Source organism: Ooceraea biroi, chromosome 2 (genome assembly GCF_003672135.1).
Source record: "Ooceraea biroi isolate clonal line C1 chromosome 2, Obir_v5.4, whole genome shotgun sequence".
Classification (NCBI taxonomy): Eukaryota; Metazoa; Arthropoda; class Insecta; order Hymenoptera; family Formicidae; genus Ooceraea; species Ooceraea biroi.
The window spans coordinates 16,734,173-16,760,522 of NC_039507.1; the positions used below are offsets into that span (position 1 = coordinate 16,734,173).

General features: G+C 31.8%; 2 protein-coding genes and 1 long non-coding RNA gene across 15 annotated transcripts in view; 1 reads left to right on the forward strand and 2 right to left on the reverse strand.

The window, feature by feature from the left end:
* LOC105284968 overlaps window positions 1-26,350 on the forward strand; it is a 52,319-nt gene that overhangs the window by 5,924 nt on the left and 20,045 nt on the right. For 7 of the 8 annotated variants that reach the window (XR_002193702.2, XR_002193703.2, XR_894966.3 and 4 more), the window contains exon 2: window positions 25,590-25,834. This is a non-coding gene — a long non-coding RNA (uncharacterized LOC105284968). Of the gene's footprint in view, window positions 1-25,589; window positions 25,848-26,350 lie in introns of all 8 variants that reach the window. The other variant, XR_002193701.2, reaches the window with a different exon arrangement.
* Window positions 1,419-5,522, reverse strand: LOC105287302. 4 transcript variants are annotated; one of them, XM_026975260.1, is made up of 9 exons: window positions 5,139-5,342; window positions 4,402-4,521; window positions 4,149-4,266; window positions 3,605-3,869; window positions 3,384-3,500; window positions 3,172-3,262; window positions 2,005-2,150; window positions 1,712-1,844; window positions 1,419-1,632 (listed from the first exon to the last, which is right to left on the reverse strand). In XM_026975260.1, the coding sequence occupies exons 1-9, from the start codon at window positions 5,304-5,306 to the stop codon at window positions 1,579-1,581; spliced, it is 1,212 nt and encodes a 403-aa protein (XP_026831061.1). In that variant the 5' UTR covers window positions 5,307-5,342; the 3' UTR covers window positions 1,419-1,578. The 4 variants fall into 4 exon arrangements, with proteins under 4 accessions (XP_026831061.1, XP_026831063.1, XP_026831060.1 ...); XM_026975262.1 differs by having other exon boundaries at window positions 1,419-1,844; window positions 3,605-3,683; window positions 5,139-5,522; XM_026975259.1 differs by having other exon boundaries at window positions 1,419-1,844; window positions 5,139-5,347.
* Window positions 9,589-13,562, reverse strand: LOC113563574 (odorant receptor 22c-like). 3 transcript variants are annotated; one of them, XM_026975266.1, is made up of 9 exons: window positions 13,380-13,562; window positions 12,642-12,761; window positions 12,387-12,504; window positions 11,843-12,107; window positions 11,622-11,738; window positions 11,410-11,500; window positions 10,183-10,328; window positions 9,890-10,022; window positions 9,589-9,810 (listed from the first exon to the last, which is right to left on the reverse strand). In XM_026975266.1, the coding sequence occupies exons 1-9, from the start codon at window positions 13,545-13,547 to the stop codon at window positions 9,757-9,759; spliced, it is 1,212 nt and encodes a 403-aa protein (XP_026831067.1). In that variant the 5' UTR covers window positions 13,548-13,562; the 3' UTR covers window positions 9,589-9,756. The 3 variants fall into 3 exon arrangements, with proteins under 3 accessions (XP_026831067.1, XP_026831068.1, XP_026831069.1); XM_026975267.1 differs by lacking the exon at window positions 13,380-13,562 and adding an exon at window positions 13,019-13,054; XM_026975268.1 differs by having other exon boundaries at window positions 9,598-9,810; window positions 11,843-11,921.

The window sequence follows — 26,350 nt, forward strand, 5'->3', positions numbered from 1 at the left end:
TACTTTTTGTTTTGTGGAGTTCATCGATTTGGCAAATGAGCGGCTCATACATCACAAAGAAAGTGTAAGGTCAAAGAGAAAGGAACAGAAGATTACAACTAAAATTGTAATATAAAATGACATAATATACAATATTCTTCACCGAGCAAGTCTTCCCTAATCTTCTGTGTGAGTCGTACAGCATCTTTCGTATCAACTCACTATTTAGTCTGTTTAAACTAAAAATAATAACTATCTTACTAGATAAGATCCTATACGATCAATTTGTATGCTATATCCTACAGAAATCTTATCAAGTGCGAAAAAAATAATAAGCATGTAAAACTTCAAAATATTCGCCATTATTTTCTAACTACTTTTCTCCATCTGTCGGGCAGTTGACAAATTTCTTCTGAAAAAAGATGGCGACGACATTAAGTCAATGAAATCGCCGATTTCCGGCCTTCTTCCACGCTTTGTATCATTAAAGTGTGTATCAGCCATAATAATATACTTGTATAATATAATGGTATTGGTGGAGAGAGCGGAATACATGGTGATTTGAAGAGGCTAGGTTTGGTGAATAATTTGCATGAGGGGAAACTTCACAGCTCAACGAATAAATAGTATCCTTTACCCCTTTTGCGACGTGCGACCGATTATTACCGTTCTGCAAGACTTACCGTGTTCCACGGCCAATAAACGGTCTTTTCTCCTCTATTTCATCGCTCAAGCGAATAAATCGATAATAATACTCAGAATTGATAATACTCAGCATTAACGAATTTGATCAGGTTGCAGCTCATAATATCAAGTCCTGCATATCCTAGCCAATAGACAATAAAACTCTTTTTTGCGAATATTCAATTTCGCGGTCAATGTCGATGGTTAATAAGAGTCAACGAATGATTTTCTTCTTTTAGAGGTATTGTAGAAAACCCACTTTCCATCGCCAGGATTTTGTACAAATCAATAATATTGCAAAAATCTTTCATTTTGTATCTTATTAGCAAGGACAGCGCCGTGTCGAACCTCCTCTGTTTAATTTCCGGGCTGAGCTCGTGCGGAATCCATCGGCCTACTTTCTTCATCGATGAAATAAAAGTCACTCCGAAACTTTTGGTACCTCTTTTACAGCTCTTATGCGTTACAGCTTCTTCCAAGGCCGAGCAAATCATATTTGTAGCCTCGGTAGCATCTTTTTCAATTGGGAAGCACAAAAAATGCAGTGTATGATATGATGTTTGTCAGACGCCATCATGTTTGACTATTACTATTACTTTTGTGAAATTATGTAGTCAGCTTTGCCAAGCTACTATAGCGCATTTTAAAGGTCCTTAGGTTGGCACTTCAAAATCCACTAAACAAAGGGAAGATATTTGAATTTAAAGCAGAGTTATGATTGATTAAAGGTAATAGCATGTGTAAATTCTATATGTAAATTGAACCAATTTTATTGTGTATTTCTGGATACATCTTGAAGTTACATGCAACGCTATTAGATTTAAAAAATAGTGAAGCTATCACATTCTATTTATTTATTTGCTGACAGTTTCCGCCAGTTATTTAATCATTATACTATCGGACATTTGACTAATATCACTTTTGTATGGAATATAAAATAGTGAAATACGACATTGACACACTTGATAGCTGCAATGGAGGCGTCATTTTAGAATATACATATATTATGTATGTTATATGTAGCTACTGACACATGATACAATTTTACCGAGGCAAAGTTTTCTAAAGATGTTATAAAAAGACCACTGACGTTTAGGCCATAAGGTTTAGCAGATATTTGCAAAAGAATCAGTATCAGTCTTTGTACGCGTACAGATGCGGTGTACCATTTAACGTTATATCTGCGAACGCATAGATAGCCAAAGTAATAATTTGAAATATCAAAACAGAATATGCTACAACGCTTAGGATAGAAATATATGTTTTACGGACTATGTTTACAAATATTATATTTATAACATTACGTTCAATGTTATGTAATTAATGCGTAAAATATCTTACGCATTAGAAAATATGTTATTATAATGATCTGTAATTGCTTGACCAACATAATTGGCTGCAAATGAATGTAACAAAATAGCAGACGTAAAACCAAAGTGTAATAAAAATTCTTCTATGCTTTTCTCAAATATAGCGGCTTGATAAATCTGAAATAATATATTATATATTACAATTTTTTCTAATACATAATATTGTAGTAAATTATATTAATTTACTATAATAATTAATCATTTACTACAATATTATTAAAATATTAAGCGCCGTGTCAGTTACTGGTGACTGACGATAAACTTTCCGTTCAGCCTGCGTCCGTAACCGATGACCGACAATACAAACTTTAATAAATAATACTATAATCATATGGCAACAAGTAAAACGCCGTGTCGGTCACCGTATAACAGGGATACGCAACTGGCGGCCCGCGGACCGGATCCGGCCCGCGACGTCCAAGCTTGACCCACAGAAAATATGAAAAATAAACTGAATTACCGCCGACTAACAATTAAACTTAATTTTCTCTCTTAAACTATATATTTCTCTTAAAAATATATATATAATAGAATAAATATTTACTTGTTAATGCAATGTAAAATATTAAAGAGAAAACATCTAGCTACTGCGGCCCGCTAAAAAATCTAGTTACCGTATCCCTGCCGTATAATCTTATCGCAAGGATGATCGTATCTCTTCAGTTTCCGGCATCGCGCGGCGTAAACGGAAAGATCATCAAAATCTGCTCGCTTATCGTGTTAATTAATAATTTACTACATTATTATGTATTATAATATTATAATGCAACTAATAATTTGATATATTGCAAGTGTTGTGTACGGGCATATGTGCGTATGTGTAGTTGTGTGTATGTAACACACTTGCAATGTTTAATATATATATGTACATCTTCTAAATTAATTATTAATTCCTCAACTACGTTATACATTTCAAACACCAGATAATGCAAAATGTGCAAAAAGTCCCTCATATGAAATATCTTATATTCCTAATGAGATTTTAGTAATGATATGAATTAACATTCATATAATAACTTTTGGGTCAGTCCACTTATAGTTTACTGCATTTTCAAGTCCAATAAATTAAAATATCCCATTACACACTTCAATGAAAAAAACCTTGAGGAATCGTAAGCTTTAGTATGAAAACTCTTACTCCAAACAGATGAAGGCTCAAGCAAATTACAATAATCGCCGTTACAAGAATGAATGTCCCCTCGAAGTTGTATAGAAAGAATTCAATGATACTACGGAAACATAAATGTTTCATTTTACATGTAATATAAATATTCTAAACATCCTCTGCGTGTGTGTGTGTGTGTGTATGTAAAACACACACACACATACATGAATAAAAAAGGAACGTACTTAATAGTAGCGCGATGGATGTCGACTGCATGACTTATCTTCTTCTCGATCTCGCTCTTGTGTTTCCGATAAATTAATTCGTGACTGTTCCTTCGCATTACCTGCTGCATACGGTAACTACAAATTAGAAGCAGATTTTTTTCCTCAATATGTTATAGAAACTAAAGAAGATTTTGTTTATAATCACAATTTGCATGTCAGTTTTTATATTATACTCTTACCTAGCAACGTTAAATAATCCACAAAAATGTATAAAGTATCCTGTGATCAATATTCCTGTTCCTACTAACGTACTCACTGCTATGTAATGGGATAAATACAGATGCAGAAAAATAAAATAAAAATTTTTTTCTTGATCGACAAAATATTCAGTCGTGATATAAATATTGCGATATGGCTCAGATTTATTTACGAGATAAAAGATGCCAAAAATTTGCGGCAGTATTGGCAAAAGGGAAAAGGTGATTATACCGCATATCGCCAAAACTAAACATATTTTTAAAAAATAATCAATACATTCAACATATTCATATTTTCAAATATGTCATAATATAGTGTAAGTAGGTATTTCACAATTATTGACCATTTTACTATTTCTTATTCTTTTAACTTTTTCATTTTTTTATAATGATCTTGTAGGTTGCTCATTTTACCTATAATATTCGATTTCTTATTTATTCCCATATATGCACACTTTTGATATGATTATTTTATATTGAAAATTGTGCGCTAGAGTAATATAGTAAATAATTGATATATTCTTACATATAAATCCAATGGCAACACATTTTGCAATGTATCCATATTTTTTTATTATAGCAATTTCGTTTTTGTCGTGTAATTTGCTGCAGATGTACAGAAGGTTTTCCAATACATGTCTTACCTGTCGTATCAATAATACATTTACATAATACAGACAACTCTATTTCTCTGACAAATTTTGTAAAAAGTGGTAGTATAAGAAGATTCATGTACATAACACGTGTGTGTAGAAGCATATTGTAAAAGCTGAACTTACGGCACGCGTGTTAATCCAGAAACAATTGTATTGAATTACGCACACAAGCAGAAAAAGTGTTGTAGAAAGGATCTTAATGATGAAGTCAATAGTACATTCTGTAGTTAGAAATGTTGTAAGCTGCAATCAATACATTTATGGAAAACATAAAGAAATTGCATACTCATATGATTAACGCAAAATGCAGGTATTAATTACATTTTGCAGAATAGACTTTAATATATTCTTTTATCTAATCTGTTAATAATAATTTAATCTTTGTTTTTTTGTTTGCATATTCTAATATATTTAAACAGAAATCTTTATAACGCCATAATTAATCATAAGGAATTTGAAAAATAACAGTTACTAGAAAATGGAAAGAAAAAATAGTTACACTAATTCTGCGGTCGCGCATGCGGCTTTTCACAATTATATATAATATTTGTCTAAACAAGCTTCATATCATCACGATTTAATGATCACTAGTTTCATTAATCATAAGTTAATGCAAAAGCATGACCAATGGTTTTTTATTTATAATATTGTTGTCTGTTTATAATTATTATATAAGCGTTTTATTCCTTTATATTGTTACTAAATGTATGTCAGATAATTATATTTTTAAATCGTGCATAAAACTGAAAAGATGTTTAGTATATAAAAAATGTAAATAATAAAAGTAAAAAACAACAATAATACGTAATTATATTACATATAAAATATCCGCCTCTTAATATATATATATATGTACATACCTGAAATATAATAATACTAGTCGTAATAAGAAAAAACAGAGAAGATTGAAGTTGAACAAGTATTGTTCGATCGTAAGGCCATAAGCCAACTGCGATCAGACAAATTCGATGGATGTAAAGAAATTGAGTATCAATACAGGTCACTCTCGTTCGAGTATCCATACGCATTTGAGAATATTTCAATGAAATGTTGCCACTTCTTCCGAATAAAATGAAATATTTTATAATATTCTTCTCCTAGCGAAATTTCTGTAGAAGAACTACCCTAATTTAGCCTAACTATACTAAATTACATAAAACATAAAATACCGGGACGTAATGTATAGTGCTATAGAAATACTTTGCTTGCAATTTGCGAGGGAGAGAAAAGTGGGCGATTAATCAATTTGATGCCTTAATAGAAGTACTACGAATATTTTTTATTTCTCACAGAAAAATAGTCATGACATGATGTCTCGACCGAAGTTCGCGCAAGCGCAATTGATTTCTCCAAGCAATATATCTACACTTTCTTCAGTTTAACCAACGCATTTGTACCGTATACTTGTTTCTTTAAAAGGAGCCTTTTGCCTTTATGATCTTGCGTTGAACAATTGCATAAATGATCTGTCTGTAAGTTTTATTATATTTTTGTCACATTATATAAAATTGTATTCCAGAATTTCGGTTTACTATAAAACATGCACTTTTTTAAATATATATATATATTTAACTGCTGACTTCTATGATATCATTTTGTTACAATAAGACAATTTTCTAATCATATCCTAAAACTGACTTTTTATATTCAATAATCGCTGGTAATGCTAATTATAATTTTCATAACGATTATAGATATATAATAGATTTCGCGAAAAGATCTGAACTTGTATAAAGATATTAAAAAACTATAAATTAAAAAATAGTTTAAAAAATATAGAAACATATAATCCACAAGCAATCACACTTGTATGCATGTATGTGCACATGGATGTCCATATACCAATATGCATGCCCGTGCGCGCTTGTATATTCTCTCTCGATTTTAATATGCTGTTATATAATCTTTTATTCGCTAATGTTATTCTGATTGCTTTCCATAAGTTTATATCAATTCCATTATACTATTAATTGATATTAATAGTAAGTAATATTAGTTAATAATATTATTATGATACAAGTGTTTGGAAATGGGACAGTTTCTGTTACTTATTTTTAAACTTACCCTCTTATCCTCTATACACAATTAGATCGATATTCATGTCACTTCTGTGTAGAATATATAACAGTGAAGTAAGATAACGATGCAGTAGTTAACTATAATGGAAAACGTAAACATGGGCTTTAAAATATGTGCCATATTATATATCAAGCGACGCGGTAGCGTCGCGACGCCAAGTACATAAAGAACAAGGTTCCGAGCAATGAGAGTCACTGCATAGACATCGCGCGCTACCAAGTAGCTTATCCGGAATTTTACGTTAAATTCATGTCAAATAAACTTTTGATTACAATATTTCAGGAACTAAAGACGTACTGAAAACTCTAACGATACTTTTATAACATAATGTAGATGCAAGCTTTCGATTGCGACCACTTCGAAAAAAATTGGTGCACTCCATTCTCAGATACCGTAATCGTATGCAACACCTGTGACGTTTCATTCTTCTCCAGATTCAGGTTCAGACTCACGTACGTACGCTCGCACGCACACAAACAAAGCGAGTTTGTCCCTAAAGGCGCGTACACATACGTACGATAGGTTCACGTCGCCGGACGGCGACGGCGTAAGAGACGCCGGCGCAGCAGAGGCGCCTGCGTTTCAGAGGCACCGGCGCAGCTGCGCAAGCTTTTCAGAGGCGCCAGCGTTTCAGAGGCGCCAGCGTTTCAGACGCGCTAGCGTTTCAGAGGCGCCAGCGTTTCAGAGGCGCCAGCGTTTCAGAGGCGCCAGCGTTTCAGAGGCGCCAGCGTTTCAGACGCGCTATCGTTTCAGAGGCGCCAGCGTTACAGAGGCGCCAGCGTTTCAGACGCGCTAGCGTTTCAGAGGCGCCAGCGTAGCTGCGCCAGCGTTTCAGACGCGCGGCGCAGCAGAAGCGTCGGCGTTTCAGAGGCGCCAGCTTTTCAGAGGACGGCGCCGGACGGCGACGGGGACGACGTTGCACCACGTCGACGACGACGACGTTGCACGACAATATCCAATCCAATAAGTTCATTCAGGCGACGCGGTAGCGAACAAAACAAAAGTATCGGTATACAACACTTGTATCCGCAATATCCATAGAAAATAAAAAACTCTTTCAGAGATAACTAACAGACTGATATCTCTCTTCCTTTATCATTCTCCACTTATGGCCGGTTTCTTCATACCTCTCAATAGCTATCTTCCAGATAACTAAAAATTTATTTCTTCATTGAAACCTCTGATTACGTATTTAACGGATAGCTATTCTTCATACTACTCACTTTTGACACAAAGTGTCTAGAATGTTATTATAAATTACCATATTCTGTCAGGTTACAAAGGTGAAGAAAACTGATTCTACGAGATATATTTTGGATAAAGTTATCGAGAGGTGAAGAAATTGGGCCTTAGTACATTATGTATCGGATACAGTATTGCAGCATTAATGCAAACCGGTAAGATAGTATAAGATAAAAATACATCAATAATACTACTACATTTTTATAAAAGATAATTACAAAAAGCAATGAGATCATTAAACAAACCTTATAAAGGTGAAAAAAGTACGCCAAGTACATACAAAATCTCACCTTGTACGCAACAAAAAGTTTAAAATGCTTTTTATAAAAATCAAAACTAAATATGAAATCAATAGTTAACTAGCTAAGCATCTCGAAGCAATTCAGTTTGAGTATTTTATCCAAATGTTTTCCATGCATACTCTCTTATCACATGACGACATTGAAGTACTTGGTGTGCCCGTGTCTCTATGTAATCTGATTGAAAACTTTTAAATTATTTCATATTGCATATCAATTGACATGACCACTGCGACACAGGCACACCAAGTACTTCAATGTCGTCATGCGATAAGAGAGTATGCATGGAAAACATTTGGATAAAATACTCAAACTGAATTGCTTCGAGGTGCTTGGCTAGTTAACTATTGATTTCATATTTAGTTTTGATTTTTATAAAAAGCATTTTAAACTTTTTGTTGCGTACAAGGTGAGATTTTGTATGTACTTGGCGTACTTTTTTCACCTTTATAAGGTTTTTTTAATGATGTATATTTATGTATAATACAATTGTACCGAAGAACAGTACTCTAGAGATGCTAAAAAAAGGCTGGATACTTTGAGTCGTAATTTGTATGCTACAGAAATCATATCAAGTACGAAAAAAATAATAAGCATGTAAAACTTCAAAATATTCGCCATTATTTTCTAACTACTTTTCTCCATCTGTCGGGCAGTTGACAAATTTCTTCTGAAAAAAGATGGCGACGACATTAAGTCAATGAAATCGCCGATTTCCGGCCTTCTTCCACGCTTTGTATCATTAAAGTGTGTATCAGTCATAATAATATACTTGTATAATATAATGGTATTGGTGGAGAGAGCGGAATACATGGTGATTTGAAGAGGCTAGGTTTGGTGAATAATTTGCATGAGGGGAAACTTCACAGCTCAACGAATAAATAGTATCCTCTACCCCTTTTGCGACGTGCGACCGATTATTATCGTTCTGCAAGACTTACCGTGTTCCACGGCCAATAAACGGTCTTTTTTCCTCTATTTCATCGCTCAAGCGAATAAATCGATAATAATACTCAGAATTGATAATACTCAGCATTAACGAATTTGATCAGGTTGCAGCTCATAATATCAAGTCCTGCATATCCTAGCCAATAGACAATAAAACTCTTTTTTGCGAATATTCAATTTCGCGGTCAATGTCGATGGTTAATAAGAGTCAACGAATGATTTTCTTCTTTTAGAGGTATTGTAGAAAACCCACTTTCCATCGCCAGGATTTTGTACAAATCAATAATATTGCAAAAATCTTTCATTTTGTATCTTATTAGCAAGGACAGCGCCGTGTCGAACCTCCTCTGTTTAATTTCCGGGCTGAGCTCGTGCGGAATCCATCGGCCTACTTTCTTCATCGATGAAATAAAAGTCACTCCGAAACTTTTGGTACCTCTTTTACAGCTCTTATGCGTTACAGCTTCTTCCAAGGCCGAGCAAATCATATTTGTAGCCTCGGTAGCATCGTTTTTCAATTGGGAAGCACAAAAAATGCAGTGTATGATATGATGTTTGTCAGACGCCATCATGTTTGACTATTACTATTACTTTTGTGAAATTATGTAGTCAGCTTTGCCAAGCTACTATAGCGCATTTTAAAGGTCCTTAGGTTGGCACTTCAAAATCCACTAAACAAAGGGAAGATATTTGAATTTAAAGCAGAGTTATGATTGATTAAAGGTAATAGCATGTGTAAATTCTATATGTAAATTGGACCAATTTTATTGTGTATTTCTGGATACATCTTGAAGTTACATGTAACGCTATTAGATTTAAAAAATAATGAAGTTATCACATTCTATTTATTTCTTTGCTGACAGTTTCCGCCAGTTATTTAATCATTATACTATCGGACATTTGACTAATATCACTTTTGTATGGAATATAAAATAGTGAAATACGACATTGACGCAGTTGATAGCTGCAATGGAGGCGTCATTTTAGAATATACATATATTATGTATGTTATATGTAGCTATTGACACATGATACAATTTTACCGAGGCAAAGTTTTCTAAAGATGTTATAAAAAGACCACCGAATTTTAGGCCATAAGGTTTAGCGCATATTTGCAAAAGAATCAGTATCAGTCTTTGTACGCGTACAGATGCGGTGTACCATTTAACGTTATATCTGCGAACGCATAGATAGCCAAAGTAATAATTTGAAATATCAAAACTGAATATGCTACAACGCTTAGGATAGAAATATATGTTTTACGGACTATGTTTACAAATATTATATTTATAACATTACGTTCAATGTTATGTAATTAATGCGTAAAATATCTTACGCATTAGAAAATATGTTATTATAATGATCTGTAATTGCTTGACCAACATAATTGCCTGCAAATGAATATAAAAAAATAGCAGACATAAAACCAAAGTGTAATAAAAATTCTTCTATGCTTTTCTCAAACATAGCGGCTTGATAAATCTGAAATAATATATTATATATTACAATTTTTTCTAATACATAATATTGTAGTAAATTATATTAATTTACTATAATAATTAATCGTTTACTACAATATTATTAAAATATTAAGCGCCGTGTCAGTTACTGGTGACTGACGATAAACTTTCCGTTCAGCCTGCGTCCGTAACCGATGACCGACAATACAAACTTTAATAAATACTACTATAATCATATGGCAACAAGTAAAACGCCGTGTCGGTCACCGTATAACAGGGATACGCAACTGGCGGCCCGCGGACCGGATCCGGCCCGTGACGTCCAAGCTTGACCCACAGAAAATATGAAAAATAAACTGAATTACCGCCGACTAACAATTAAACTTAATTTTCTCTCTTAAAGTATATATTTCTCTTAAAAAATATATATAATAGAATAAATATTTACTTGTTAATGCAATGTAAAATATTAAAGAGAAAACATCTAGCTACTGCGGCCCGCGGTATAACCTCAAATTTTACATTCGGCCCGCCAAAAAATCTAGTTGCCGTATCCCTGCCGTATAATCTTATCGCAAGGATGATCGTATCTCTTCAGTTTCCGGCATCGCGCGGCGTAAACGGAAAGATCAACAAAATCTGCTCGCTTATCGTGTTAATTAATAATTTACTACAATATTATGTATTATAATATTATATATTATATAATATTATAATATTATAATGCAACTAATAATTTGATATATTGCAAGTGTTGTGTACGGGCATATGTGCGTATGTGTATTTGTGTGTATGTAACACACTTGCAATGTTTAATATATATATGTACATCTTCTAAATTAATTATTAATTCCTCAACTACGTTATACATTTCAAACACCAGATAATGCAAAATGTGCAAAAAGTCCCTCATATGAAATATCTTATATTCCTAATGAGATTTTAGTAATGATATGAATTTAGCATTCATATATATAATAATTTTTGGATCAGTCCACTTATATTTTTCTGCATTTTCAAATCCAATAAATTTAAATATCCCATTACACACTTCAATGAAAAAAACCTTGAGGAATCGTAAGCTTTAGTATGAAAACTCTTACTCCAAACAGATGAAGGCTCAAGCAAATTACAATAATCGCCGTTACAAGAATGAATGTCCCCTCGAAGTTGTATAGAAAGAATTCAATGATACTACGGAAACATAAATGTTTCATTTTACATGTAATATAAATATTCTAAACATCCTCTGCGTGTGTGTGTGTGTGTGTATGTAAAACACACACACACATACATGAATAAAAAAGGAACGTACTTAATAGTAGCGCGATGGATGTCGACTGCATGACTTATCTTCTTCTCGATCTCGCTCTTGTGTTTCCGATAAATTAATTCGTGACTGTTCCTTCGCATTACCTGCTGCATACGGTAACTACAAATTAGAAGCAGATTTTTTTCCTCAATATGTTATAGAAACTAAAGAAGATTTTGTTTATAATCACAATTTGCATGTCAGTTTTTATATTATACTCTTACCTAGCAACGTTAAATAATCCACAAAAATGTATAAAGTATCCTGTGATCAATATTCCTGTTCCTACTAACGTACCCACTGCTATGTAATGGGATAAATACAGATGCAGCAAAATAAAATAAAAATTTTTTTCTTGATCGACAAAATATTCAGTCGTGATATAAATATTGCGATATGGCTCAGATTTATTTACGAGATAAAAGATGCCAAAAATTTGCGGCAGTATTGGCAAAAGGGAAAAGGTGATTATACCGCATATCGCCAAAACTAAACATATTTTTAAAAAATAATCAATACATTCAACATATTCATATTTTCAAATATGTCATACTATAGTGTAAGTAGATATTTCAAAATTATTGACCATTTTACTATTTCTTATTCTTTTAACTTTTTCATTTTTTTAGAATAATCTTGTAGGTTGCTCATTTTACTTATAATACTCGATTTCTTATTTATTCCCATGTATGCACACTTTTAATATGATTATTTTATATTGAAAATTGTGCGCTAGAGTAATATAGTAAATAATTGATATATTCTTACATATAAATCCAATGGCAACACATTTTGCAATGTATCCATATTTTTTTATTATAGCAATTTCGTTTCTGTCGTGTAATTTGCTGCAGATGTACAGAAGGTTTTCCAATACATGTTTTACCTGTCGTATCAATAATACATTTACATAATACAGACAAGTCTCTATTTCTCTGACAAATTTTGTAAAAAGTGGTAGTATAAAAAGATTCATGTACATAACACGTATGTATAGAAGCATATTGTAAAAGCTGAACTTACGGCACGCGTGTTAATCCAGAAACAATTGTATTGAATTACGCACACAAGCAGAAAAAGTGTTGTAGAAAGGATCTTAATGATGAAGTCAATAGTACATTCTGTAGTTAGAAATGTTGTAAGCTGCAATCAATACATTTATGGAAAACATAAAGAAATTGCATACTCATATGATTAACGCAAAATGCAGGTATTAATTACATTTTGCAGAATAGACTTTAATATATTCTTTTATCTAATCTGTTAATAATAATTTAATCTTTGTTTTTTTTGTTTGCATATTCTAATATATTTAAACAGAAATCTTTATAACGCCATAATTAATCATAAGGAATTTGAAAAATAACAGTTACTAGAAAATGGAAAGAAAAAATAGTTACACTAATTCTGCGGTCGAGCATGCGGCTTTTCACAATTATATATAATATTTGTCTAAACAAGCTTCATATCATCACGATTTAATGATCACTAGTTTCATTAATCATAAGTTAATGCAAAAGCATGACCAATGGTTTTTTATTTATAATATTGTTGTCTGTTTATAATTATTATATAAGCGTTTTATTCCTTTATATTGTTACTAAATGTATGTCAGATAATTATATTTTTAAATCGTGCATAAAACTGAAAAGATGTTTAGTATATAAAAAATGTAAATAATAAAAGTAAAAAACAACAATAATACGTAATTATATTACATATAAAATATCCGCCTCTTAATATATATATATATGTACATACCTGAAATATAATAATACTAGTCGTAATGAGAAAAAACAGAGAAGATTGAAGTTGAACAAGCATTGTTCGATCGTAAGGCCATAAGCCAACTGCGATCAGAGAAATTCGATGGATGTAAAGAAATTGAGTATCAATACAGGTCACTCTCGTTCGAGTATCCATACGCATTTAAGAATGATATTTCAATGAGATTTTGCTACTTCTTCCGAATAAAATAAAATATTTTACAATATTCTTCACCTAGTGAAATGTCTGTAGAAGAACTACCCTAATTTAATCTAAATATACTAAATTACATAAAACATAAAATACCGGGATGTAATGTAAAGTGCTATAGAAATAATTTGCTTGCAATTTGCGAGGGAGAGAAAAGTGGGCTATTAATCGATTTGATTCCGTAATAGAAGTACTACGAATATTTTTTATTTCTCACAGAGAAATAGTCATGACATGATGTCTTGACCGACGTTCACGCAAGCACAATTGATTTCTCCAAGCAATATATCTACACTTTCTTCAGTTTAACCAACGCATTTGTACCGTATACTTGTTTCTTTAAAAGGAGCCTTTTGCCTTTATGATCTTGCGTTGAACAATTGCATAAATGATCTGTCTGTAAGTTTTATTATATTTTTGTCACATTATATAAAATTGTATTCCAGAATTTCGGTTTACTATAAAACATGCACTTTTTTAAATATATATATATTTAACTGCTGACTTCTATGATATCATTTTGTTACAATAAGACAATTTTCTAATCATATCCTAAAAATGACTTTTTATATTCAATAATCGCTGGTAATGCTAATTATAATTTTCATAACCATTATAGATATATAATAGATTTCGCGAAAAGATCTGAACTTGTATAAAGATATTAAAAAACTATAAATTAAAAAATAGTTTAAAAAATATAGAAACATATAATCCACAAGCAATCACACTTGTATGCATGTATGTGCACATGGATGTCCATATACCAATATGCATGCCCGTGCGCGCTTGTATATTCTCTCTCGATTTTAATATGCTGTTACATAATCTTTTATTCGCTAAATGTTATTCTGATTGCTTTCCATAAGTTTATATCAATTCCATTATACTATTAATTGATATTAATAGTAAGTAATATTATTTGATAATATTATTATGATACAAGTGTTTGGAAATGGGACAGTTTCTGTTACTTATTTTTAAACTTACCCTCTTATCCTCTATATACAATTAGATCGATATTCATGTCATTTCTGTGTAGAATATATAACAGTAAAGTAAGATAACGATGCAGTAGATAACTATAATGGAAAACGTAAACATGGGCTTTAATATATGTGTTTAATATATTATATATGTATATTTATGTATAGTACAATTGTACCGAAGAAAAGCACTCTAGAGATGCTAAAAAAAGGCTGGCTATTTTGAGTCCGTAAGCCTTATACCTTCTTTGCAACAAAAATAATATCAATTTCTGTATGCGTACAGGAGCCGTATACCACCGAACGTTGTATCTACAAAATAATAATTAGTCAATAAGATGATCATTATAATGCATAATATATTGTGGTAAAAAGTTAAGGGTAATTATTTAGATTAAAGATAACACAGCGCGGATAACTTTGACTGTGACATATATTATAGAGGTCATCCTTTCGAGTAATCTGCAAAAGGTTTTATCCGTCGCTCGTTGTTAATTAAAACTTAAAACGTTATTAACAAAAAAGATAAGTTATTAAAAAGTTATTAACCAAGAAAGTTAAACATTTTGCACGAATTATGTTCAATAGGTTACAACACAGCCAATCTTTTACATAGCAACTGAAAAGTCCACAAGGAAAGGTAAACAATGAAAATGATAATAATGAAAATTATTATTTACATAGATCTGCAAAACTCTAATCTAACTCTAATTTAACTCATAACACTTCCTTTCGCGTGGACAGTTGAAAATTCGTGCAAAGTCATTAAATGTTTTTTGTTAATAACTTTTTAATAAATGAGCGACGACTAAATTCTGTGCAAATTATTCGTGAGGATGACTTTTATAATATATGTCAGGGACAAGTCCTCACTTCGAGTGGTCAGTAAAATGTTGAAAATGTATGCGAAACTATTAAATTTCTTTTGTTAATAAGTTTGTAATAAACAACCTCCGAGTAAAATCTTCTGAAGTTCACTCAGAAGGATGACCATTATACAGGGTGTCTCATAACTCTGTTAGCGCCGGTTAATGGCGTTTAGTTTGGACTCAGCTGAGTCGAAAAGTCCTGTACCATTTTGCAATTTTCGCAATAATAACCGAGTTATTACACGATTAATGTAACCGTAACCTAATGACAGCGCGGTTCGTACAGCGAGCCGTTGGTAGAAAGGCTGCGCGCTCGTGGTTGGTTACGGCGCAGTGAGGCAGCGGTGCCGGAAAGCGTGTTTTGTAGCGTGCGGTGGGGATGGGGTGGGAATGGTCTCGCGAATTATCGCACGCTTTCTGGCCTCACTGATGTGAGTGGAGTGGGTGAGGCGAACTTTTAGATCGGGCTTTTCAAAAAATATATATGTGCCATTTTATACATGTATATTACTATATAACACAATTTTACCGAAACAAAGTATTTTAGAGATGCTTTAAAAAGCCCGGTTATGTTGAGGCCATAATTCTTACAGCTTCTTTGCAGCAGAAATAATATCAATTTCTGTGGTTGTATAGGAGCCGACTTCCGACTGAAGCTGACTTCTCCTTCGATTTATACATGTTTCTATATTTCTAATATAATATTTATATAATAAACAGCTTGAGCACACGCGAGCGCAGCGGCATAGTAGGTATCATTCAATATTTTCTTACATGTAATTACTATTGTAGTACGTTATGTGCTATTTTCACATTTTTTTATTATAACGATTTCGTTTTCATCTTTCAAAATTTAAATCATTACAGACATCCTGGAGACGCTCCACAAAACGCTTCACCTATCATATTAATATCAGACAATTTCTATTTATGATGAAATTTCGGACAACTTATAGTGAAAAAAACTTCATTTACCTTAGAGATATTTACGAGTATATTCAAGCAAAAACTCAACTTAATGAGTTAATTAAGAAAGAAGCTATGCACATAAGGAAAAATGATATTGAAGACAGAATTTTGATGATAAAGTCAATAGTACATTCCACAGTTATGAATAACGTAAGCTGTACTTAATAAATTTATAAATATGAGATATTAAGAAATTTTCATACATACTATTTAATTATGAAATTGCAAATGTTGTTAATAGGCAAAACTAACCAAACTTTAATTATTGTTTTACATAGTTTTAATAATAATCAAATGTTTATTTCTATATTTGCAAATGCTAATCCTGATATAACAATTGCAATTATATAAATTATATTAATGTATTATATTCTAAATAATAAGGATAATATAACTAGACTTTAGATCTTGCTTAGAATTGAAGAACTGTTACAATAATATAAATTAGCGTTTCATTAAATAATAAGACAAATTCGTGCGAACCTGAAATATAATAAAGCTAGTTACAACAAAGAACAACAAAGAAGAATGATAACTGAACAAATTTTGATTGGTTGTAAGGCCATCACTCAATGACGCATAACAAATTTCGATGGAGTCTAAATTGTTGAACTATATAGATCATTCTTCTTGGAGCATTCAACTGCATTTGAGAATGATATGTTGATAAAAGTTACGTATTTTATCCGACAATACGTCGAATATTTCAAAATATTTTTCTTTTAGCATAAGGTAAATTACTTGCGGTACATTATGTAATTCAGACAATTTACCTTCTTCTCTGAAAAGTGACTAGACAACGTTTCTTAAAATTTATCATAACACTTTATAACAAAAAATGCTAAGTGTGTGTGTGTGTACAGAGTGTCTCATAACTCCTTACCTCCCCGTTAATGAAGTATAGTTTGGACTTAGCTGAATTGAAAAGTCCTTTTTGCGATTTTCGCAATAATAACCGAGTTATTAAACGATTAAAGTAACCGAATGAGATCCTAATAATAACTTTTTTATTCAATGATATCGATAAAAATTCTAATGTGAATGCTAACTGGATAAAATTATTGTGGCTGTGTGATACAGTCCCATGACTATAAGCTCTTCATGATTTATACTACTTATTTTTGTGATATAATATTCCTTAGAAAACAAAAAATAATATCAGTTAGTAAGATATTGAACAAGTGAGAACAAAAATAATGTTACACATGGATGAAAGTATTTGTAACATATTTGCGATATATTTCATACTATTTGTACATGATATCTTATATATAGCAACATTCTGATCGTTTGTTATACTTTATGACTGTAATTTTATAAAACTTTATTTATAATACAAATTGATATTACTAGCAAATTAGTGTGAATAGAAGAAACCTTATTATCGATGGCTACTAGATATAAATTCAATCCGTTTTAGTCTTTGTTTTCATCTTGATGTGCATGAAGCGCAATACAATTTAAAAATAATGGAGATGTTTCATTTTCTTTATTCATTTTCTGACAATTTCAGGCACCAGTCATTTAAGAACGGAAAGTTCCCCACTAGTGTACTAGTTAGTTTTTCCATAATATTAGCTGATTCATATTAATATCACTTTTATATAGAATATATAACAGTAAAATATGATATTGATGCAGTTGACAGCTGTAACGAAAACGTCAGTTTAGTTCAGTGTATACATATATTATGTATACTTGACATATTGATACATAATGTATAATAGTTTTACCGTGGCAAAGGTTTCTAAACATAGTATATAAAGGCCACCGAATTTCACACTATAAGGCTTAACGCCTCTTTGCAAAAGAAACAATATTAATCTTTGCACGCGTACGGGTGCAATGTACCATCGAATGTTATATCTGCGAAGTAATAGGTAAATAATAAAATTAGCATTTGAAAATGATAATTTAAAATATCAAAAATATTGATGGTAAAAAACTTAGGATAGAAATACATGTTTTACAGATGATTTTGGCAAATATTATATTTGCAATATCACTGATTGATTGTTATTTACGTATATATATATGTTAATATAGTCGTAAAAAGGTAATATTAACAACTTAGTCTATTATAACAAAATATCTTACGCGGTTGAAAATATATAATTATAGTGATCTGTAACTACTTGACCTATGTAGTTGGCTCCTAATGAACATATTAAAATGCTAACTGTAAAAGCACAATGTAATAGAAAAGCTTGCATCCTATATAAACGAACAGCTTGACAGATCTGAAATGTTATATATACAGTTTTTTGTAATAGATATGATTAAAGAATTTATATATGTACATGTATATACATATTTTAAATACACGCATATCTCTTAAATTGTCAATTAGCAAAATGCTTCTCATATCAAATATCTTATATTTTTAATGATTCTACCAGTGTAGGATTAATATAAGGGTAGGATTAATATAAGATTAATATAATAGGCCAGAATGGACTCGGGTCTACAGCAGCAAAATTTGAGGGACGGCAAAATGAGTCACAAACCAACAGGCGATAAACGGTGTAGCGTGATAGCGAGGGAGCGTTAAGCGCGTGAGAGGACAATAAGGTAGCGCCGACAACAGTCGCATGAGTCGCTGGAAAGTGACGGTTTAGAATTTTAGAGAAGATTATAGTGAGAGCTGTATAGAAAAGAACCTTTGATACGAAGACAAACCAAAGGAAAGATATGAGCAAATTGGGAGATCACTAAGAAAATTTTATGAATTACTAAGGGATAATATGAATTAATGAAGAGGTAGAAATAACATTAGGCTCACAGCGACAATTTCCTTTAATCCGTCCCTGGCTTCTACTAATAATATAAATTCAATATATACACTATTCTTTTTATATCATTCTAATTACGAGGGCGGTCTAAAAAGTAATGAGACAAACCCTACAAATACAAAACTGTATTTTTAATCTAAAGTCACATGTTCCTTTTCAAAATAGTCCCCACTGAATGCAACGCACTTTTCCCATTGCGTTATTTTTTGGAAGACGAAATTTAGGCCACAATTCACTTTAACAGTAGTTTAAATCATTAAATTTAATTTTAAAGAACTGTTACGTTTTACAACTATAAACCATGGTTAAAGTCGATTTTCGTTAAAGTTAAACGCCAAATTTTGGGCGTTTAATGAATATACATGAAAGTATTCCTTTTTTTCCTTTCGACAGAACTGGCGAGTTTATTACTATATATCACACGGCGTTTCGACCAAGCTTCTGGTCCTTTTCAAGTGTACATGTCAATTTAACAAGTCATTTTCTGTAATATAATAGAAGCTTGGTCGAAACGTCGTGTGATATATAGTAATAAACTTGCTAGTTCGGTCGAAAGGAAAAAAAAGGAATACTTTCATTGATTCATCCTGGCGATACTAACTTATTAATTTGAATATACATGAAGTTTAACTATAGTGCCACCGATTTCAGCCTCAAAATGTTTCAAAGAAATAGAAATCTTTGACAGTTTCTACAGACTAGGTTTAGCTAAACTATAGTTAAAATCACGATGTGGACCGCAATAAAAGCTTAACCATGGCGTTAAATATAATAGTCGTTCAGTTAAGCTCGATTTAAGTGCAATTTTGTGGAAATGGGCCTAAGGGTTACTAACTGAACCGATAAGAACGGAATTTTCAAAGTTAATAGAAAAAATGTTCAGGTACATGTATGTATTGCCACTTTTCGTTCTTTAGCCCTGTAATTTCTCTAGCAAGCCCAGTCGCATTACTTTTTGGATCGCTTACATATATTTTTTTGCAGCTCCAAATCCTATCAATTTAAAGGTCTTGTTGCACTGCTGAATAAAAAACTTTAATAATTATAAGATTTAGGTTTTTGCTTAAATTCTTACTCCAAACAGATGAAGGCTCAAACAAATTACAATAAGCATTATTAGGAGAAAGTATGTTCCCTCGAAGTTCTGTTGAAAGAATTCACTAAACCTATGAAAAATATATATACATATATATATATATATATATATATACATATATATATACATATATATAGGTATTTCATTTTATATGTAATATAAATATCCTAAACTTGTGCATGCGTGCCTGCATGCTTGAAATAGAACATACTCAAGAGCTTTACGATGAATGTCCACTGCATGACCTATCTTCTTGTCGATTTCTCTCTTGGTCTTCCAATTAGTTACTTTGTTACTATTTCTCCGTATTGCTTGTTCGATACGGTAGCTACAAATAAATTACAAATATTTTTTCCCAACTTTGTTCTAATAAAGATTTGATGTGGAATCACAATACTCCATACTGTTTTGCTTTTACTGTTGTTAAAACTTGGTAACTCTTTACTGTAGCGGACACCTCGCCGATGACCTTGATCTTGACATATATTGTTAAGGACATGGACCTCGTCAAACCCATGCAGAATCATGTACTAATTATTAAACTTTTTTTTTGTTAATAACTTTTTAATAAACAATGACCACTGGGTACACTCTTCTGAAGTTCACTCAGAAGCGTGACCACTAAATAATATATATGAAATATATATATCAAGGTCATCAGAGAGGTGTCCGCTATAGTAAAGATTTATCAATTACTTTCTCTCTCTTACCTAGAAATGTTAAAGAATCCACAAACATATATAGGACCTCCTGCCACTATTATTCCTGCTACTAATAATGTACCTCCTGTTATGTAATGGGTTGAGCAAAGATGCAGGAAAATAAAATAAAAATATTTTTCTTCGTCGATAAAATATTTAGTGATATACACATTGTGATATAGCTCGGATTTATTTACGAGGAAAAAGATGCCGAAAATCCGTGGCAGAAATGGCAAAAGAATGAAGATGATTAAAATACATATCGTCAACACTGAAGACGTAAAAAACAACTAGTGAAATGATCATATATCATATATTTCTTCTTTACATATCGAAATAAAGCATAAATATATGTTTCAAAGTTTTGATCATTTTATTATCTCATTATTTTTCCAACTTTTCATTTTTCTGTAACAATTTGGTAGGTTCCTAACTCTATCTACTTTTCTTTCTTATTTCTTTTTATGTTCGCAAACTTTTGATATGATATTTTATATTGAAAAGCGTGCGCTAAGATATAATAAATAATAATTGAGGTGTTCTTACATGTGAATACAATTGCAGCACATTTTGCAATGTGTCCATATCTTTTTATTATAGCAATTTTGTTTTCGTCCTTTAATTCACTACCGATGTACAGAAGATTTTCAAATAGACGCTTCACCTATCGTATCAACAATACATCAGATAATTCTCTATTTCTCGGATAAATTTTACAAACAGTTATAGTGCATAAAGAGATTTATGTAACACATTTATGTTTAGAAGTACACTGTAAAACTTCAACTTACAACATGCGTATTAATCCAAAAAGAAGTATATTGAATTGCGCATAAAAGAAAAAAAAGCGATGTAGAAAGAATTTCAACAATAAAGTCAATAGTACATTCTGTAGTTAGAAATGTTGTATTACTAAAAAGTAATAACTCGAAATTGTGCGTGATTGTTTGCAAAGTGGTACAGGACTTTTTAATTCAAGTTGGCGAGATCTACATGTGGGCGAAAGGTTTTTCGCCTTATGTCAGACACTGTATATGAGTTGTTTATATTTTTATAGTTATTTTTTTTCTTACTTTTATTACACATGTTATTATTTTAGATGCTAAACATATTTTCAGTTTCATGCAAGAATTAAAAGTGTTCGACAACACTATTGTGAACAGAAAAAGAGTTCGTCATAATTTGTATTAACTTGTGATTCACATAATTAGTAATTTTTAATTTGTAATTAGTAATAATAGTAATGTAAATCGTAATTTATCCACAATATGAAGAATAAGCTGTTTTAAGGAAAGATTAAATAATCGGCAAACGTTGCATTAACTTTATAATTAGCTTCATCTTTCTCCTTTCTTTTAGACTTTAGTAACTGTTTCTGATGAAATCTGTTCGGATTTATTACGACGCTATAAATATCTTTGCTTAACAATATTAGTATTCGCAATAACCAAAAAAGAGTTAAATTAGTAATAACAAATTTCACCAATGGATACATTAAGGTTTATTTAACAAGCAACATTTGCATTTTATGCTAATCAAGTGAAAATGCAATTTTCGAATATTTTAAATAAATATATTAATTGCAGCTTACAACATTTCTAACTACAGAATGTACTATTGACTTTATTGTTGAAATTCTTTCTACATCGCTTTTTTTTCTTTTGAAGATTTCTGGCATCGCTGCCTCCATCGCGCCTCATTGCACCGTAACCAACAACGAGCGCGCGGTTCTCCTACCGATGACCTCGCTGCGGCGTATGTCAATGCGCTAACGCGCGTACTGATCGCTAATCTTCTTTTATTAACATCTCAAAATTGTATGTAGTTCTTTGCAAAGTGGTACTGGACTTTTTACTTCAATTTGACGAGATCTACCTGTGGGCAAAACGTTTTTCGCTTTATGTCAGACACCCTGTATATATAATATGTATATATTTTATAGATAAAATATAAACAACTATATTTTATATATAATATATATACAAAATATACGTCTATTAATATATATTTATATACCTGAAATATAATAAAGCTAATCATGGTAAGAGAAAACACACAAGACTGAAGTTGAACAAGCATTGTTCGATTGTAAGGCCATAACCCAATTGCGACCAGAGAAAGTCGACAAATGTAAAGAAATTGAGTATCAATACAGGTCACTCTTGTTCGAGCTTTCACACACATTTGGGAGCGATATATCAAAATGACTTCGCCTATCTCCTTCTTCGAATAAAGAATATTATCTAATATTTTTCTTCTAGCGTATTTTCCAAGATAAAATTCCTTAATTTAACATAAATATACTGACGAAAATAACATAAAATATCAAGATGTAATTTAAGGTGCTATAGAAATAATTTGCTCGCAATTTGCGCGGTAGAAAAAAGTGGGCGATTACCCGATCGATTTGGCGCCGTAACAAAAGTACAAAGGAATTTTATTTCTCACAAAAAAATAGTCATGTCATGATATCTTGATCGAAGTTCGCGCAAGCGCAATTGATCTTTCCAAACAGTCTTCACATTCATTTTAGTCCAGGCATTCGTAAGGTATACATGTATACTCCAAGGTATACTTCTGAAAGAAGTGTTTCTTAATTGATTTTCTATACAGGTCAGTTTTGTTATGATGGTAATTATAGAATACATAATACATTATTATCTGCAATTTATTACGTTTAATAAAATATGCAATTGGATCTCCGACTTTCGTTATTTGAAAGATACTTATAGTATTGTTATAGTAATAGGTGTTTGTGCATTATGAACAGCCACACCTGTTATATCTCACCATGTTATATGTATAATACAATATATTTCAAGATAGGCGGAGTTCACTCGACATTGTCAATAGCTGGATGACATAGCAACGGCACATAGCAAACACATATTATGTGAAAAAGGACATCTCGCTAAAGTCAATCTTTTGTAATATTTTTTAATAGATCACTATTATGGCTAGAATTATGCCTACCGTCTCAGCGCACGAAATATCCTGTTATGTGAAATATATTCCGATGAGATCATTTTTTAATGATATTCTAATGATGACTTTCTTGGTTCTGAATATATACATAATTCCACGCGTAATATGATTATAAATATTTAATATATTCGGACGATCACGCTTTTCATAGTTTATGTCTTTTATATTATACTTACGATATAATTATTGAATAATATAATGTTTGACATCTGTTTGTGAACTATTATGAAGTATATGTTAAGTCTTTTTCATCGTTCTGATATTATTTAAATTTCAAATTTAAATTTTCGCTTTTTTAGAGTTTTGAAGAGTTGGTATCGTACTTTGTAACATTTCATATGTCATAATTTAACGATAAACATAACTTCGCAAAATAATAGTGAGCGATAGGCAATGAAAAGCTAGACTATATGCTTTTTATTTTTAACAAACTAGTTTGGATTTGGGCTGGAACGTTTTTCCGCACGCACAGTCATTCAACTTGGCGCCTTCAGATTACCACTTATTCCAATGAATACAATACTTTTTAACTGCATAATACTTTCAAGATATGATTGAAATACGAAAACACTTTTTTTGTAAAGAAATTTAAAATTTCTATCGGAGAGAAAATCGTAAAAAACCTAAAAAGATCAAATATTTTAATGCCTGAATTGTATTGCATATAATATGCACTTAAAACGAAAACGTGCAAAAACTGACTGAAATATTTACTGTACTTTATAATAAGGAGTAAAATGCATTTTTTTAAAGAATAGATAGAATACTTTTGAATATTCTTTATTTAACTTATATATTTTAATGTAGGACATTGTGTAATTAGCATGAATGTTGTACAATACAAAGTACCAATGCGATCAACACAATTTGCTCACAATTCGCTTAGGGAAATGTGGACTGTTAAACGATCGATATGACACATAAGCCGACGAATATTTCACAGAAAAACGTTCATAAGAGGGATCGAAATTCGTCCTAGTACCCCCTTTTCAGAGTTAGCATCGTGCTTCATTTTTTTCATTGCAATCTGTGCATTTGTTTATTAAATAGAATATTAATAATAATATTAATGTAAAAGTAGAATAAAAATCTGTAAAAAATTTACCTTTTCTTATAAAAGGTACAAAAAAACACCAAGTTCACGCGATAGAAAAAATATAACATGTTTCGAGTATAATAGTTCGAAAATAAAAGTAATAATATCCAACAATTCCGCCAACTAAGAATATAAATTACCCTTTAAATTCTTTAAAACATAAGACAAGAATTCAGTTATCGAGGTTCCAAAAAGCATTATTGTAATATTAGGAAGTTGCATAATTTCAGTCATATTTAAGGAAAACATAATGCAGCTCTAACTGTTTAAAGGGAAAAAAACTTGGCCGCTGGTTTAGGAATATGAAATAAAAAGAGTTAATCCAGCAACGTCAAGTTTTTTCCCTTTTAAAAGTTTAGCCGTTGATATAATTTCTTTTTTATACTGTTTTTGTAACACTTCAGCAAACTAAGTACTTTTCTCACATGATACCGGATGTGACGTGCTTCACTTGAGAATGCTTGGTGTATATACGACGAACTCGTTATTTCTTTTTGTAGGAACAGGAAAAATAGCGGACAGTGTCATATCAGTGTTTCTAAGAAGCTAATAAACAGCCAGGATGGACAGGACGAAACAATTTAAAAAGCCACTCAAGTGCTATCCACGGAATCAATTGCACAGGGCCTGAGTAAGAACGTCCGCACTGGAATTGAAAGATGCTGCGTACATACAATATCGCGCCTTGCATTATACATAGAAGATGCTGCTAGTCGTGCAATTAAGCCACAACTGGCCTCCTTCAGTAAGTGCAGCTTGTAAGTCACAGCGTCCATTAGCGTATTTTTTTTCGCTTGGATTTTTCTGTAACTTAATAACGCGAGATCGGGCAAGTATCATGGACTCGTTACATACCGCAGTCGAGCGCCGTGCGAAACAGTTCGAAAACTTAATATTACCACGCCGGATAATTAAGACTCTAATGAGAAAGCCGAGCCGCCAGCGAGAGAACGCGTAAGAAGTATCTACGTTCGAAGCGTTGCACCGTGACAGCATCATACGTTTTAACTACTACTGGCACAGACGATATATTACGCAAGAGCGAATCTTGCATGTACATATAATATACCTACATTTATTATGTCAGGAAAAAAGGTATGATGAGAAACGATTCCTCGGAACAATTAAACCTTTCATTCATTTTTCTACGATAAATGTCAATTAGTTCTGTGGTGAGATTGCATCTGCTAGATATACTTTAATTTTCTCTTTTGTTTTTCTCATTCCTAATTTTTTCTGACTCGACACTCCAGCCAATCCC